This window comes from Macaca thibetana, chromosome 4, assembly GCF_024542745.1.
Source record: "Macaca thibetana thibetana isolate TM-01 chromosome 4, ASM2454274v1, whole genome shotgun sequence".
NCBI lineage: Eukaryota > Metazoa > Chordata > Mammalia > Primates > Cercopithecidae > Macaca > Macaca thibetana.
Genome location: NC_065581.1, coordinates 26222408 through 26237632, shown reverse-complemented (window position 1 = coordinate 26237632; position 15225 = coordinate 26222408). Strand labels below are relative to the sequence as shown.

General features: G+C 41.6%; 2 protein-coding genes across 2 annotated transcripts in view; one reads left to right on the top strand and one right to left on the bottom strand.

The window, feature by feature from the left end:
* Positions 1-3569: 3569 nt before the first annotated feature.
* LOC126953332 (uncharacterized) overlaps positions 3570-15225 on the bottom strand; it is a 37274-nt gene continuing 25618 nt past the window's right edge. Inside the window, exon 5 of the mRNA XM_050788824.1 lies at positions 3570-3927. Coding sequence (XP_050644781.1) covers positions 3595-3927 — 333 coding nt within the window. The 3' untranslated portion in view covers positions 3570-3594. The remainder of the gene's footprint in view (positions 3928-15225) is intronic.
* Positions 9306-10095, top strand: H1-3 (H1.3 linker histone, cluster member). Its single transcript, XM_050788938.1, has one exon. It carries the CDS (start codon positions 9380-9382, stop codon positions 10043-10045), a length of 666 nt encoding a protein of 221 aa, XP_050644895.1. The 5' UTR covers positions 9306-9379; the 3' UTR covers positions 10046-10095.

Below are 15225 nucleotides of genomic sequence, written 5' to 3'. Positions count from 1 at the left end.
GTCAGGAATTCGAGATTAGCCTGGCTAACACGGTGAAACCCCCGTCTTCACTAAAAGTGCAAAACCAAAAAACAAAATTACGGGCGTGGTGACGCCCTCCTGCAGTCCCAGCTATACCGGGGGCTGAGGCAGGAGAATCGCTTGAATCCGGGAAGCAGAGGTTGCAGTAAGTCGAGATCGCGCCACTGCACTCCAGCATGGGTTACAGCGAAACTCAAAACAAAACGGCTGTGTGCTGAGGCAAAACCAAAACTACAGGGAAAAAGGAAACAACTTGTGGACAAAAGTGTACGAAAGCTTTATTTGTGACAGCATAGGGAGTTAAATCATTATCTTATTTTTTTTGGCTTGCCCTGAGAGTTCATTTGAGACATCAACAGGAGAAACGGATACAAGTTAATATAATACAAACTTTACGTGGCACGGGAGTCTTCCAATTAAAACCCCAGGGTGCAGGTGTACACTATGCCCAGGGAAAACTGGGTTCAGGGAAATATTACTGCAACCTTTTTTTTTTTTTTTTTTTTTTTTGAGACAGATTCGCTCTTGTCACCCAGGATGGAGTGCGGTGGCGCGATGCGGGATCCCGGCTCACTGCAACCTCCACCTCCCAGGTTCAAGCGATTCTCCTGCCTCAGCCTCCCGAGTAGCTGGGATCACATGTGTGTGCCACCACACCCGGCTAATTTTGTAGTTTTAGTGGAAACAAGGGTTTCGCCATGTTGGCTATGGTTGGTCTGGAACTCCTGACCTCAGGTGATCTGACCGCCTTGGCCTCCCAAAGTGCTGGGATTACAGCACCGTAATCCACTGTGCCCAGCTCAATTTCTTGTTATTCTAGTTATTTAATCAGCCTAGCCAACATGGCGAAACCCTGTCTCCACTATAAATACAAAATTAGCCGGACGTAGTAGCAGGCCACTGTAATCCCAGCGACTAGGGAGGCTGAGGCAGGAGAATCACTTGAGCCTGGGAGGTGGAGGTTGCAGTGAGCCGAGATCCTGCCACTGCACTCCAGCCTGGGCGACAGAGTGAGACTCCGCCTCAAAAAAAAAAAAAAAAAAAAAAAAAAAAAAAAATAGTTATTCAAAATAATGCAGAAATAGGCTGTGATAGGATTGCTACTTTTATTGCTTGGAATTCCATGGTTTATCAAGTTTGTTTGTTTGTTTTCCCCACAAATAGTTGTTTGCACTCTTGACTTTTTGTTGTGGTGACGTGCTCATTAGGCCGTAATTCATTTATGCAGGTGAATGATTTCTTAGATATTGCTGACTCTGCCTCAAACACCCATGATCTTTAGGACTGTGTGTTTGGTGCATCCTAACTGCACAATAAAAAATCCACTATTATTTTGAACATTCTATTTTAGACACATCATTTATTTCCACTTAAATGCTCGTATTTAACTAGCTCAGCAAATATTTTGTATGATGAAAAAAGTGGTGCTTAGTCTGTATTTTGGCTTGTGTGCAAATTCCCTTTTTCTCCTATTAACATTTATGGCAGTTTTCCCTGAGTTTCCTGTTGTACCAACCCCAGAAGACAGTCAACCCTTGTACCTTCTGTCCACATGAGAAGAACAGGGCATGGAACCTCTGGCAATTTACATTATTTTTTTCTGGGCAATTTTTCATTGTTTAATTGTATAGTGCTTAATATAAGTGAACATACACTGAATGTATTGGTGTTTCAAAGGCAATGTTTTAAAATCCTTCGGTGTGCTTTACCAGTGTATTATTATTTTGTCTGTAAAAAACAGTGTGTGGCAATAAGAATTCGTTTAGCAACTGGCTGGTGAGGTGGCTCATGGCTGTAATCCCAGCATTTTGGGAGGCTGAGGCGGGCGGATCACCTGAGGGCAGGAGTTGTCAACAACATTTCTGCAATTGCCATAATTATTTTCATAATTTTCTGTATCCCTATAAAGTATGACATAGTGTTTACACAGTAGATTGACCGTTGACAAAAAAACAAAAAAACAAAAAAAACAAATGAGAAGCCACTTCTTTGGTGTGGTGAAAAAATGAAAATGTTAGGAGGCAGGATCACAGGAGATAACATGGTAGGTTGACAAAGCACAAGGAGAAACACTTTAGGTTATAAATTACCAGTACTTGAGATCAATGACCTGAAATCACAGTAAGTGCCCCAGCAAAGAATTCACTGGGTAAGACAAAAACTTAGGCTTTTTTTTTTTTTCTTTTTGAGACAGAGCCTTGCTCTGTGCTCTAAGCCTAGAGTGCAGTGGCTCGAGGTCGGTTCAATGCAACCTCAGTCTCCCAGGTTCAAGCGATCCTCCTGCCTCAGCCTCCAGAGTAGCTGGGACTACAGGCGCGCGCCACCACGTTCCCGTCTGGCTAATTTTTGTATTTGTAGTAGAGATGGAGTTTTGCAGTCCTGGCCCGGCTGGTCTCGAACCCCTTGAGCTCAAGTGATCCACCCGCCTCGGCCTCCCAAAGTGCTGGGATTACAGATGGGATTACAGACATGAGCCACCGAGCCCGGGCAAACTTGTTTTTATTTATTTATTTATTTATTTTTTATTTTTAAAGACATGATCTCTGTTGCCCAGGCTGGAGTGCAGCGACGCCGTCTCAGCTTACTTAAATCTCCGCCTTCCCTGTTCAAACGATTCTCCTGCCTCAGCCCTTGCAGATTAGCTGCGACCGCGGGCGTCCGCCACCACGCCGTGCTAACTTTCCTATTTAAAATTTTTTAGTGGAGTCGGAATTTCACCATTTTGTTTGCCCAGCCTAGTCTCGAACCCCTGAGCTCTAGTAATCCGCCCGCCTTTGTCTCCCAAGGTGCTGTGATTGCAGGCCTGAGGCACCGCGACTGGACACAAGTAATGGATTTTTAAGTTTACCAGTAATTGATCTGTCCACAGCCTCCCTAAAATCATTCAGGTTCTATGGCTAACAAATAATAACACTTAGGCCGGGCACGGTGACTCACGCCTCTAATCCCCTGCACTTTAGGGAGGCCAAGGCGGACGGATCACCTGAGGTCGGGAGTTCCAGACCAGCCTGACCAACACGTAAAAAACCAGTCTGTACTAAAAATACAAAATTAGCCGACCGTGGTGGTGCATGCCTGTAATCCCTGCTACTCTGGAGGTTGGCAGGAAAATCACTTAAACCCGGGGGTGGTTGCGGTGAGCAGAGATTGCCCCATTGCACTGGAGCCTGGATAAGAGCAACTCCGTTTCAAAAAATGTAATGCTTAGTGTAGTTAAGTCGTAGCCATGTAATATAGGAATAAATTTTAGAAAACTAGTAATAAAACACCATACGTCACGAAAGATTGGTGGTATTCCTGAATCATTTCCACTATTTTTTTCCATGGAGGTTTGAGACCGAAATATCTTAAGTTTCTAATGTCCTTTCGCTTTTTGTTCTTAACACATCCGCCATTTTGGGAGTATCGCTGAAAACGGCTTTTAACTCAGCTACAACCCAATAAAGTTTACAAAACGAAACACAAATCGCCTCTATCTTCGCTGCAATCAGTTACAGCCCTTCGTGTGACGATGGAGGTGGCCCTGAAAAGGGCCTTTTATGGGTAAGCTGTTAAATAAAGCCGGGGTGAGGCTCAGCCACCAAAGCCGTACAGAGTGCGACCCTGGCGCTTGAGCGCGTAGACCACATCCATGGCGGTGACTGTCTTACGCTTGGCGTGCTCCGTGTAGGTTACAGCATCTCTGATCACATTCTCCAGAAACACCTTAAGCACACCTCGGGTCTCCTCATAAATGAGGCCCGAGATGCGTTTCACGCCGCCGCGTCGGGCCAAACGACGGATGGCAGGTTTCGTGATGCCCTGGATGTTGTCACGTAACACTTTGCGGTGGCGCTTGGCGCCTCCCTTTCCCAAACCTTTACCACCTTTGCCTCTACCAGACATTATCGGAGATGAACACCAACTCTTATCTCGGCAACTTTGCTACTCACTGAAGCCCCTTATATGTCAATTATGCGGACCTTTTTGAAGACTGAATTTGAGGGGCGGGAACGAAACCTCTGTCTCCGCCTTTTCCGTACCTTACTGGGCGTCCCCTACGCTATTGCCTTGGGAAGGAAAGGGGGCGGTGAGGGTAGGCGAAATGCAACTTGATTTGACTCCTTCCCTCTTCCTTGTTTGGGTCTTGAGTGTAGGTTTTTGTGTCCTCTAGCCCAGTTTTTGTGGGCTCTCGAAGAACTGATAATATCTGTCTCTTAAAAGCCTTATCATTTGCAAAAAGGCAGTAACGCTACACTTGTCTACCAAACGGATAGACAAGAGAATAAAATTATTATTTATTTTGAAACAGTATCGCTCTGTTGCCCAGACTGTAGTGCAGTGGCGTGATCTCTGTTCACTGCAACCTCCGCCTCTTGAGTTCAAGCGATTCTCCTGCCTCAGCCTCTGGATTAGCTGCTACTACAGGCGCGCATCACCACGCCTGGCTAATTTCTGTATTTTTAGTAGAGATGGGGTTTCGCCATGGTGACCAGGCTGGTCTCGAACTCCTGATCTCAGGTGATCGGGGGACCTCTCTTGGTCTCCCAAAGTGCTTGGATTACAGGCTTGAGCCACTGCGCCTGGCCTTAATTTATAAATGTGAAGATTCTTTAAAAATGTATTTTTACTAATTTTTTTTTTGAGAGGGGTCTTGCTCTGTTGCCCAGGCTGGAGTGCAGTGGTGCTATCTCAGCTCACTGCAATCTCCGCCTTCTGGGTTCAAGCAATTGTCATGCCTCAGCCTCACAAGTAGCTGGGATTACAGGCATGCATCGCCACACCCAGGTAATTTTTGTATTTTCTCATTAAAGACAGGGTTTCGCCATGTTGTCCAGGGTCGTCTTGAACTCCTGACCTCAGGTGATCCACCCGCCTTGGCCTCATAAAGTGCTGGGATTACCGGCGTGAGCCACCACGGCCGGCCATTTTTATTGATTCTTAAAATGTAGCAATACTTCTTAAATTTGGCCAATCATGGGACTTAGCGTTTGGCAGAGACGTATACATTCGTTTTTGGCATTCCTAATAAAGAAAGACCTCTAGTAAGGGAAACTAATATTAAGTGAAGTTTAATTTTTACTTTTTCAACGTTTAATGCAATGTCTGAGGCCTAACGATAAGGAACCCCAGGCTTGAAGACATTATCCTCTAATAAATGGTATTGTATTGTTGACTTGATTCTGGAGTCTCATTACCTTGCTACCTACCAGTGCTTTTATGCCACTAAAGCATACATGGTAAATCATGGTGAATAAAGATTTGTAAATTAACAAAAATAATACTAATAAATTCTGTGAAATACTGTCCTAATAAAAGATTCCTGAAGAAATGTTCTACAGACATAGGGTATGTGTAGTAGAAAGATTCAACATTAACTCTTACATTCTACTCCTTCACATTCATTGCCTCCTATATACTGCAGGGGCAACTTAAAAATTCCTTCTCTACTGGTGCCTAAAGGCAGTGAGAAGATTATTCATTTTGTGCAGTTAAGAGTCTACTTAAATTTTGGCTTAGGTTCAGTTACTGTAGGAATAGACACAAGGATCTCAAATGCTCTCCTTTTTGAGGTAGGCACCAAACAAGCATCATTCATTCACTCAACAATTTAATGTTCACTACATGCCAAGAGTGGTGTACAAATACCAGGTTTACAAAGGTAATCACATTTATTCCCTTAAAGAATTCAAAAGTTTAGTAAAGGGAAAAGTAAACTCAGGGTTAGGGGGCAGATATCAGACCAGCATACTTCTACTTACTCTTGAGTATTTAAGGGTGGAGCAGCCATATCCCAGCTTTACTGGCATCACTCTGAAGCTTGTTAGACATACAGAATTTCGGGCTCAACCCCAATTCAATGGAATTGATATTGCATTTTTAATGAGATTTCTAAGTGGGTGGTGGGTATGCTCTTCCAAGTTTGAGAATAATTGTTTTAAAGCTCTGCTGTCCTATATTAGCCACTAGCAACATGTGCTCATTTTTATTTAAATTAATTTAAATTAAAAACTAATTTGTACACTTACTCTAGCCACATTAAGGTGCTCAATAGCCACATATAGGTAGTGGCTACCTATTGGACAGTGTCAATACAGAACATTTTTATCATTGCAGAAAGTTCTATTGGGCTGTATCTATGATAAGGGGGTTTCTTCTGAAGAGCTTCTAATCCAGTCTAGAAGGGAACACGGAGTTTAGTGGATGCCTGAGACATGTAAAAAGAAAATTGTAAGTTTGAGTGTAGTAGTGGCCTTTTTAGGAAATAAAATTAATACAATACTGTTGTACCCGAAGAGGAATTTCAAGGACGGTTATAATCGATGTGATTTCTCATGGACCTTCTGAACACATTCAATTCTAACACAAAGCCTTACTTTCTGTAATAGTCTATATATGCTTTCACCCATTTTAATATTTATTCTACATATTTTCTTTTTTTGTTGATAATCTTTAAAATCTGAATTGCGTGATGCTTAAGCACTGTCTCACTGAATTGATCTAGTGAATACTACCTACAACTCTCACAGTCATTTACTGTGGTGGTGGTGGGGATAGGGGAGTTAACACAAAATGAAGAGAACACTGAGCCATAAGTTAGACAGCTATCATTTATCTAACTAGTTTTTCCTAGCTACTTTTTGCATCTATAAAATAAATATTTCCAACCATAGTGTAATGGGAAATCTACTGTTTTAGAATATATTCAGATTTAGGATTCCAAAGCAACACAGAACTCTTTTTGAGGACTACCAACGTAATAGGTGAAACTTTGCAGGACTTCAAGTTTACAGTCCATGGGGTGATCCAGCTTTCAGGAACCTTGTCCATGCTGCAATTACAGAGAAGATAAGTACCTAGGTCCCAAATTATGTAGCCCAGTTCCTTTCCTCTTTGAACATCTGGCGAAATTTTTGGTGAAACTGAGTCTCAGTTATTGCCCTCCAGAAAGGGCAGAGATTAGTTAACCCAATGCCTTTTTACTTATTGAGACCCTAAGTAGCCATGGGAACCAGTCAGTGTTGCACAAGAATGAAATGGTGGCATCTGTTAATTGACTATATCTAACAGGGTGAACAATTCCAACAATTATCCAACAAGTATTAAGACTACAATAACGATCAAAATAATAAACAGTAAACAATCAGAATTTTAGTTGTATCTTTACGTCTAGGCAATATAAAGCTATGGTCCCCAAAAAGAAATACTTATATTATGCTTGTGACTATCACTGTTAATAATGATATCCATGAAGATGCACTGTCCCTGCCTCCAGAAACCTATAAAATACTTCCCTACTGGAACTATGGGGTGCTACTAATCCAATTCTGTAAGTTTAGCTCTTTTATAAACTATATTTGTATTTTTGTGGTATATAACATGGTCTTAAGTCCCAGAGACTTGTTTTCAATACATGCAAGAGAGTAAATAATTACTTAATACAAGCGTAGTAATGTTTTTTTTTTTTTTTGAGAAGGAGTTTCACTCTTGTTGCCTAGGCTGGAGTGCAATGGTGCTATCTTGGCTCACTGCAACCTCCGCCTCCTGAGTTCAAGCGATTCTCCTACCTCAGCCTCCCAAGTAGCTGGGATTACAGGTGTGTGCTACCATGCCCAGCTAATTTTTGTATTTTTAGTAGAGACAAGGTTTTACCATGTTGGTTAGGCTGGTCTCAAACTCCTGAACCTCAGGTAGTCTGCCCACCTTGGCCTCACAAAGTGCTGGGATTACAGGTGTGAGACAGCCACTGCATCTGGCCAAGACAAGCTAAGTAATTTTTTATGAAATTTGTTGAATGAGGAAAGATGACATCTTTAAAGTTGATTATTTTATCTAGGGTTTATATGAAAAAATCTTCTAATCACTATTGAGTGTAGGCCAGAATAACTTGATTTTTTGAAATGAGTATTTTTGTCAGAGGAAACATAAGATCAAACTACTTCTCTCGTTTCTTTAACAAACATAGGAGTTCATTTCAGCATCTGATTATTTGATGGAGAATATTAATGTGCTTAATTATCCAATAATAACCTAATTCCATCAGCTGTATTGCAAACTAACAGATAAGGAATGATAAGGAATAGTGGAGTTACTCATGTTTTCTCTGAAATATTTGTTCAGCTCCTTAGGTGGACATATTCAACCTGTTAATTTAGGGTGTGACAGCTTAGTTAGTATTTTGCGTGTAAAAAGCCAAGGAGAATCATGAAAATTTAGAAAGTGATTTAGATAAGATTGTTTTCTTTCTAAACCTTGATGCCCACACTTGCAATGTTGAAAGTTTGTATTTTATTTTTTTAAAGTGATTCTTACCAGTTATTCAAACAGTTTGTATACAGAGGAAGTGAAATTTGTATTATATGATTTCAAAATATAAAAAATGTACAAAATTCTATGAGGAATATTAGCAAAAAAATAGTGTCTTTCATTAAATTATTTATAAAGTGATGGGGCACGAACATGTACACAAGCTCTCAATGCTCATAGTTGGCAAAATGATGTTGGCCTGCCATTCTGTTATTTGTTCGTTCAGTTTTCTTTTTTGGAGATGTGGTAGTTGATCTTTAATGCCCATTCTAGGTCGGAAAAATCCATGATGCTAACTTTTAAGAGAAGGTTGGTGACTCTACTTAGGATTTTTTTTCTATAAGAGGAATGATGTCGCCTCACGCTTATCTTTCTGGAAATGTTTAAACCACTGAAATACAGAGATCAAATCCAACTTACACACTGGTAACTCAAATATTATTTTTTAAAACTATCTTTTCTAAAATAATCACCCCTCTTATACATAGAACTTTCTACCTCAGCGCCAATTCCTAGAGGTTGATGCAAACAACTCGCCAGAGAGCCTGTGCTATTGCTCCTGCGAAAAACACCAATTTCCCTACACATTTGAATAAAAATGAGTTTATCTATATAAATTTGAGACGATAAGAATTCACAGAACAATGCCCTGGAAGAGACATTTGCAAATGAAAGAGGGAGAAATAGTATTTTTAAGGAAAACCTGAAAGTTGTCTCGATTTGACCGAAGTTTGAAAGAGAGTTGGGGGAATAAGAAAAGTTTCAAGATGCCGCTTTTAAAACTATGCATAGGAAAAAAGGCAGGAATGAAGCCCGAAGTCTCTCGGATCAGTTTCCCCCAAATTCCTCATTATTTCATGCCCAGATTTCTTATATTTTTACTCTTTTTTAAGGGGCAAGAAACACAGCAGCGCGGTAGATCGGAGGAGTCCTTTTCCAGCAGCTCCGCGCATGGAGCAAGGAACCAATCATCACTCAGCGTCTCTCTATATAAACCCTCAGCCTCCGGCGTAGAGAACACGCCGTTCTGACAGTTTGAGATTACTTTTGTCTTTTCTGGCAAGACAAAAACATGTCGGAGACTGCTCCAGTTGCTCCTATCACTCCTGCACCCGCAGAAAAAATACCTGTGAAGAAAAAGGCGAAGAAGGCAGGCGCTACTGCTGGGAAACGCAAGGCATCCGGACCCCCAGTGTCTGAGCTCATCACCAAGGCAGTGGCAGCTTCCAAAGAACGCAGCGGCGTTTCTCTGGCCGCGCTTAAGAAAGCGCTTGCGGCTGCTGGCTACGATGTAGAGAAAAACAACAGCCGTATCAAGCTTGGCCTTAAGAGCTTGGTGAGCAAGGGTACTTTGGTGCAGACCAAAGGCACCGGTGCTTCTGGCTCCTTTAAACTGAACAAGAAAGCCGCTTCCGGGGAAGGCAAACCCAAGGCCAACAAGGCTGGCTCAGCCAAGCCTAGAAAGCCCGCTGTAGCAGCCAAGAAGCCCAAGAAAGCGAGTGGCGCCGCTACCCCGAAGAAAAGCGTCAAAAAGACTCCTAAGAAGGCAAAGAAGCCAGCAACAGCTGCTGGGACCAAGAAAGTGGCCAAGAGTGCGAAAAAGGTGAAAACACCCCAGCCAAAAAAAGCCGCCAAGAGTCCAGCTAAGGCCAAAGCCCCTAAGCCCAAGGCAGCCAAGCCTAAGTCGGCGAAGCCGAAGGTTACAAAGGCAAAGAAGGCAGCTCCGAAAAAAAAGTGAAACTGGCGGGACGTTCCGCTTTGAAAATTTAAACGGCTCTTTTCAGAGCCACCCATAGGTCTCAGTCAAAAGAGCTGGCGCCTTTTTTGCGGGGCCAGGGGGGCTGCGGGTGTGGTGTGCGGGCGCGGTCTATCCCAGTCATGCCGGTTGGGGTTCAGTAACTCACAGCTCCCAGCAGCCTGGGCGCAAGAATCCTGCCTCAGCCACAGCCACCGGAGTAGCTAAGGCTACTTGAACCACCAGGTTTTGCTTTTTCTTCAAATTCCCGCGGTGGTGTGTGATTGGCCGGCTGATTTCTCTCAAAGTGTGCACTTAAAAAGTGGCTCTGAAAAAATTTTATTTCTGGCACAGGGATATGGTGTAAATGCTTTAGTTTGCTTTAGCATTGAGGTGACTTCTTGAGCACAGCCTGTCCTGGTTGTGAGCAGTACCTGGCATGCCCAAGGTTCCTGCGGCCCACCATCTTGTGCAGCGTTGAAAATGGCCAACTGCAGGTGGCGTCCGGTGTCTGTCTTTTAGCAGGCTTGTGAAACCCCTTAGCTCTGGGATATGGGCTGTCAGGTACCGTACTTGGAAATAGGCAGTGTGGGCCTGCACTGCCTGGCGCGGCGGCTCCCCCATAATCCCAGCATTTTGAGAGGCCGAGGCGGCCGCATCACGAGGTCAGGAGTTCGAGGCCAGCCTGAAAAACATGGTGAAACCCTCTCTCTACTAAACAAAATATAAAAATTAGGCGTAGTGCCGCGCGCCTGTAATTCCAGCTACTTGGGGGGGCTGAGGCCGAAGAATCACTTGAACCTGGGAGGCGGAAGTTGTAGTGAGCCGAGATCGCTCCACTGCACTCCAGCCTGGGCGATAGAGGGAGCCTGGCTCAAAAAGTGTGGCCATTCTTTTTCTGTCAGTGACCAGCGTCTCCAGGACTTATTTTCCCAGAGGCTCTCTTGCTTGTTCATTTATTTTTGCCTACTCTTAACCTTCTAGCACTGCCTCCAGGTAACACTGGAGTGCTGGCCCAACCTGCTCGGAGTAACTGTCTTTGCGGAGGACTCGGTGTATTAGGCCTACTGGCAACTAGGCCCGCGTGGCAAAGCAGGTCTTGCGTTTGGAGCGAGTTTGGTCTTGCTTCCCGCGTCCAGGTAACTTTAGAAAAAAAATGCAATTCTAGTGTTAAGCCAATCGGAGGGAGAAGTCATCATCGTCTCTGACTCAGTTTTGTAAAACTTGCTTTTCTATTGGTTTGCAGAGCCTGCTGAATTAACCAATCAGAACGTATTGTTAGATTTTTATTTGCGGGGTTTTTCCGAGCCAAAAATTTTCACCTATCAGGTTGCGATATTAAAAGTTGGGTATGCTGGGACCTAGTCGAAAAGTCTGGTTTTTCCCCCCTCCCACTCAGATGGAATTCTCCAAATGGAATTCTCTTTTTGGAGACTACTCACCTTGTCATTCTGCGTAAATCTCCATAAGTATTGCTCCCACCCTGATGCTAAAAGATAGTATGAAAGGAACCTCTGTCAGTTTATAATCTACTTCCTTTCCCAAATTGCTTTCTCACAGATTGAGATGAACCAGGGAGCTAGAGTTAACTATCCAATACATATTTGGTGATTAGATAAGAAATAGAGAAGGAAAAATAAATGAAAAACCTTGGAGAATGGAGCAAGAAGCTTGACATTGGGGTTACCAGGACAAAGAAATGGGCTGTAGGAAGTTGGGTTGACTTGGACGTACTACTGTTTCCATTGTATTTGGGAGGTTGAGGTTATTTTTTTTTTATTTTGCTTTTGACTTTAGAAAAGCCCACTTAATCGTACTGAGAAATCTCGACAAAATCTAATTTCTACAGATGTTTATGGGACTCTAGATGGGAAAAAAATTATATTTTTACAAATCCTAAATGCAATTTGGTTATTTCCTTTGTGAGTACAGACAGCTAATCACTGGATTTCACATCAATGATAATCATAGATTTTTCATATCACTTTGTACTTATTACAGGTGTCTTGAAATAATTTACACTAATTGTGAACCTTTCAAGCCAACATTATACTTGCTGCTAGATCTTATTTTTTGATGTGTAACTAAAGCATATATACAGACTTTAAGAAAAAAAAAATTTAGTGTCACTACCTTTCTTACCCCGTTTAAGTATTTTTTTAAAGCGTGGTTTTGAGAAGGTGTCTATAGATTTCCAGAATCTCCGGAATACATAGCACAAAACAAGTCATGAACTCTTGAACAAGTTTGCAGTGGGACCAAATACCATAAATACCTCATGATTATAATACTTCTTAATCTTACTTTTTTGTTTATATTCTGCTTATTAGTTAATATTTTATTATATTTTACATTATTATTTGCCTCCCTCCCCCCAAAAAAGGATGTAGCCTGTGATGTGTTTCTAGTTATAAGCAGGAGTTTAATTTTTTGAGAACCACGCCTGCATCACACAATTTCTTATTTGTAGAGGAAGCCAAAATACCTCCCTGTATGAGAGTGGCTTGACTGAGAAGGGGATCTGAATAAATAGGAGGATTTGAAATATTTATTCAAAATAATCTTTTTGAAAATGAGTGAAAAATACAGGTATGTAGGCGTGAGCAAAACTTCTTCACCCTCCGAAAGTTCACTGAAAATCAATGGAAAAAAGGCAGATTAATAGAAAAGTCAAAATTCATCATAGGTTTATGTGACATGGGAACCTTCACAAGGAAGGCTCAGAGGTACAGGGGAAACTGTCCATTTTAATGTTTAGGGTTCAACAAAGTACCAACTGCCATGTAGAACTGTGATTGGATAAAAAGGGTGTCATCTAATGCTAATGGACTGGGGAAACATAGCAAGGCCTCTGTGCCTAGATTCTTCTTGGCCTCTGGCAAGATTCTTTCCTTCTGAGTATTCCTTCCTCATTCTAGAGGACCCTCTCTGTAATGAGGGAGGGTCTTATGATCTACAGCCAAACAACATAAGACATATACGTTTTTATGGCTAGGTTTTACACAGAAAGGAGGGCGAAAAGTTACTGTAAGGTTTTTAGGTTTTATGGCTGGCTTTGAAGAAAAAGGGATTCTAGTTTCAGTAACCACCTTGGGGAAGAGGGAGTCTAGTTTTATCTGTATCCTCAACAGAGGATGAGAGGCCAAAGAATAGCAGTAGGTCACTCACTTCTGCTTCTAAGGCCTTCCTTTTGGGGTATTATTTTACTATCCCTAATGGGGAGAAGGGATCTGGAATGTCTTTAGTACAGAATGACAAGATTTAGGCTTTTGATGAAAAGTGATAAGGAATAAGATAATTAGGTGGGGAATGTGGTATTCCACAAGAGCAGTCCAAATGAGTATGACATACCTCTGGTTCCTTACTGTTGCAAAGCACTTATTTAACTGCCTCACTTGGGCAGTTACAATGCATTTATATCAGGTATAGCTAAAATGCTTGATTTACTGTTAAGAAACTTGGCGCTTAGAAAGGTTAAATGGCAAGAAATGACCATTTGCTGTCACTAAATGGTGGACCTAGGTCTCAAAACAAGTTTCTTGATTCCTAGAATCGTTCTTACGCTGCTTCAATTCTGTTACATCAACTGGAAAAGGAGTGGTATTTTCCAGTTCCTTTTTAGGCTCATTGAGAAAGAAGCAGAATTTATGTATTTCTATTTCTGGCCCTTTGTGAAGTATCCATTTCACAATATGTTTGGTATGCAACAGAAGCAATGAAATGTAATGATTCAATCAATGATCTTCCAGAGTTTCTCTGATTTATATAAATTCATATTCATATTCATTTGCCACAGAGGACATGCACTTATTTTCAAGGAAATCTGAACTTGTTTAAATCTTTCTCCATATATTAAAATTTTGTAGCAGTTATAATGAATATCTTGAGATTGGTAAAGAATACTAACAGTGTCTTAGCATGGAAGTTGTGAAGGGCATTTTCATACTATCTTAGCTGTTGGAGAGTTCTTATGCATATAGCATAGGTCTGACACAAAAGTAATTTTTAGAATCAACCTGAAGTCATTACTTTAACTTGAGGAAGCAGATTTTCATGGTATTGTGGGGAGGCCTCAATCTTCCCTGTTACACAGTCACAAAATCAGGTTGATTTTTACAGAATCCTAAATAATTCTTACATATTCTCCCTTCTACATTCTCTCTTCATTCTCTCATAGCTAGGATGATTCCAATGCTTACTAACTAGTTCCCTAATTTCTCTAGCCTCCAATTTCTCTTAACTATTTATTTACTTATTTATTTTTTGAGACAGAGTCTTGCTCTGTTGCCCAGGCTGGAGTGCAGTGGCTCAATCTCAGCTCACTGCAGCCTCTGCCTCTCTGGTTCCAGTGATTCTCTTGCCTCAGTCTCCCAGGTAGCTGGGATTACAGGCACACGCTACCATACCTGGCTAATTTGTTTTTGTATTTTTCATAGAGATGGGGTTTCACCATGTTGTTCAGGCTGGTCTCAAACTCCTGACCTCAGCTGATTCATCCACCTCAGCCGCTCAAAGTGCTAGGATTACAGGCGTGAGCACCACGCCCGGCCCATTTTAAAAAACAAACACCAAATATGCCTTATGAAAAAGGTCAGTGGCTTCTCATAGGTTCATGGGAAAGCCCTGTAGCCTCTTAGCCCCTTTTCATAATACTGTCTGCTCGCACTCACAGACACTAATAACAATGTAACCTTTCTGTTTCTTCTTATTTTATTATTATTGTTATTATTTTACAACTTTGTTCTGGAACAATTCCCCGTGAGAATCTTTATAATACTTCCAATTCCTTCTCAAATTACCTCTCCCTCTAATTCAAAACGTAAACTTATCTCTGAAAATGTGCTTTCATGACATTTAATAATTAAGAACAATTATTATCAATAGAAAAATTTTAATGCATCTATTGTTTACTCCCATTAACTAAACTGAACTATAGAGCATTTGTCTCATTTTCCACTACTCTAGGGGCATGTGTGTGTGTGTATGTGTATGTGTGTGTGTGTCTGAATTTAAAAATTCCATCAAATGGGTTACATTATTGTCAGATAGTCATCAAATTCAGTGATTTCATTTTCTGTTTTCCTGTGTGAGAAAACAGGGGTAACAAATTTCTCTGCCCCTTTCATGACTCTTGTGTCCATGGCCTGATTTACAAGACTATCTTCCTTATCTTCGGAAGTATA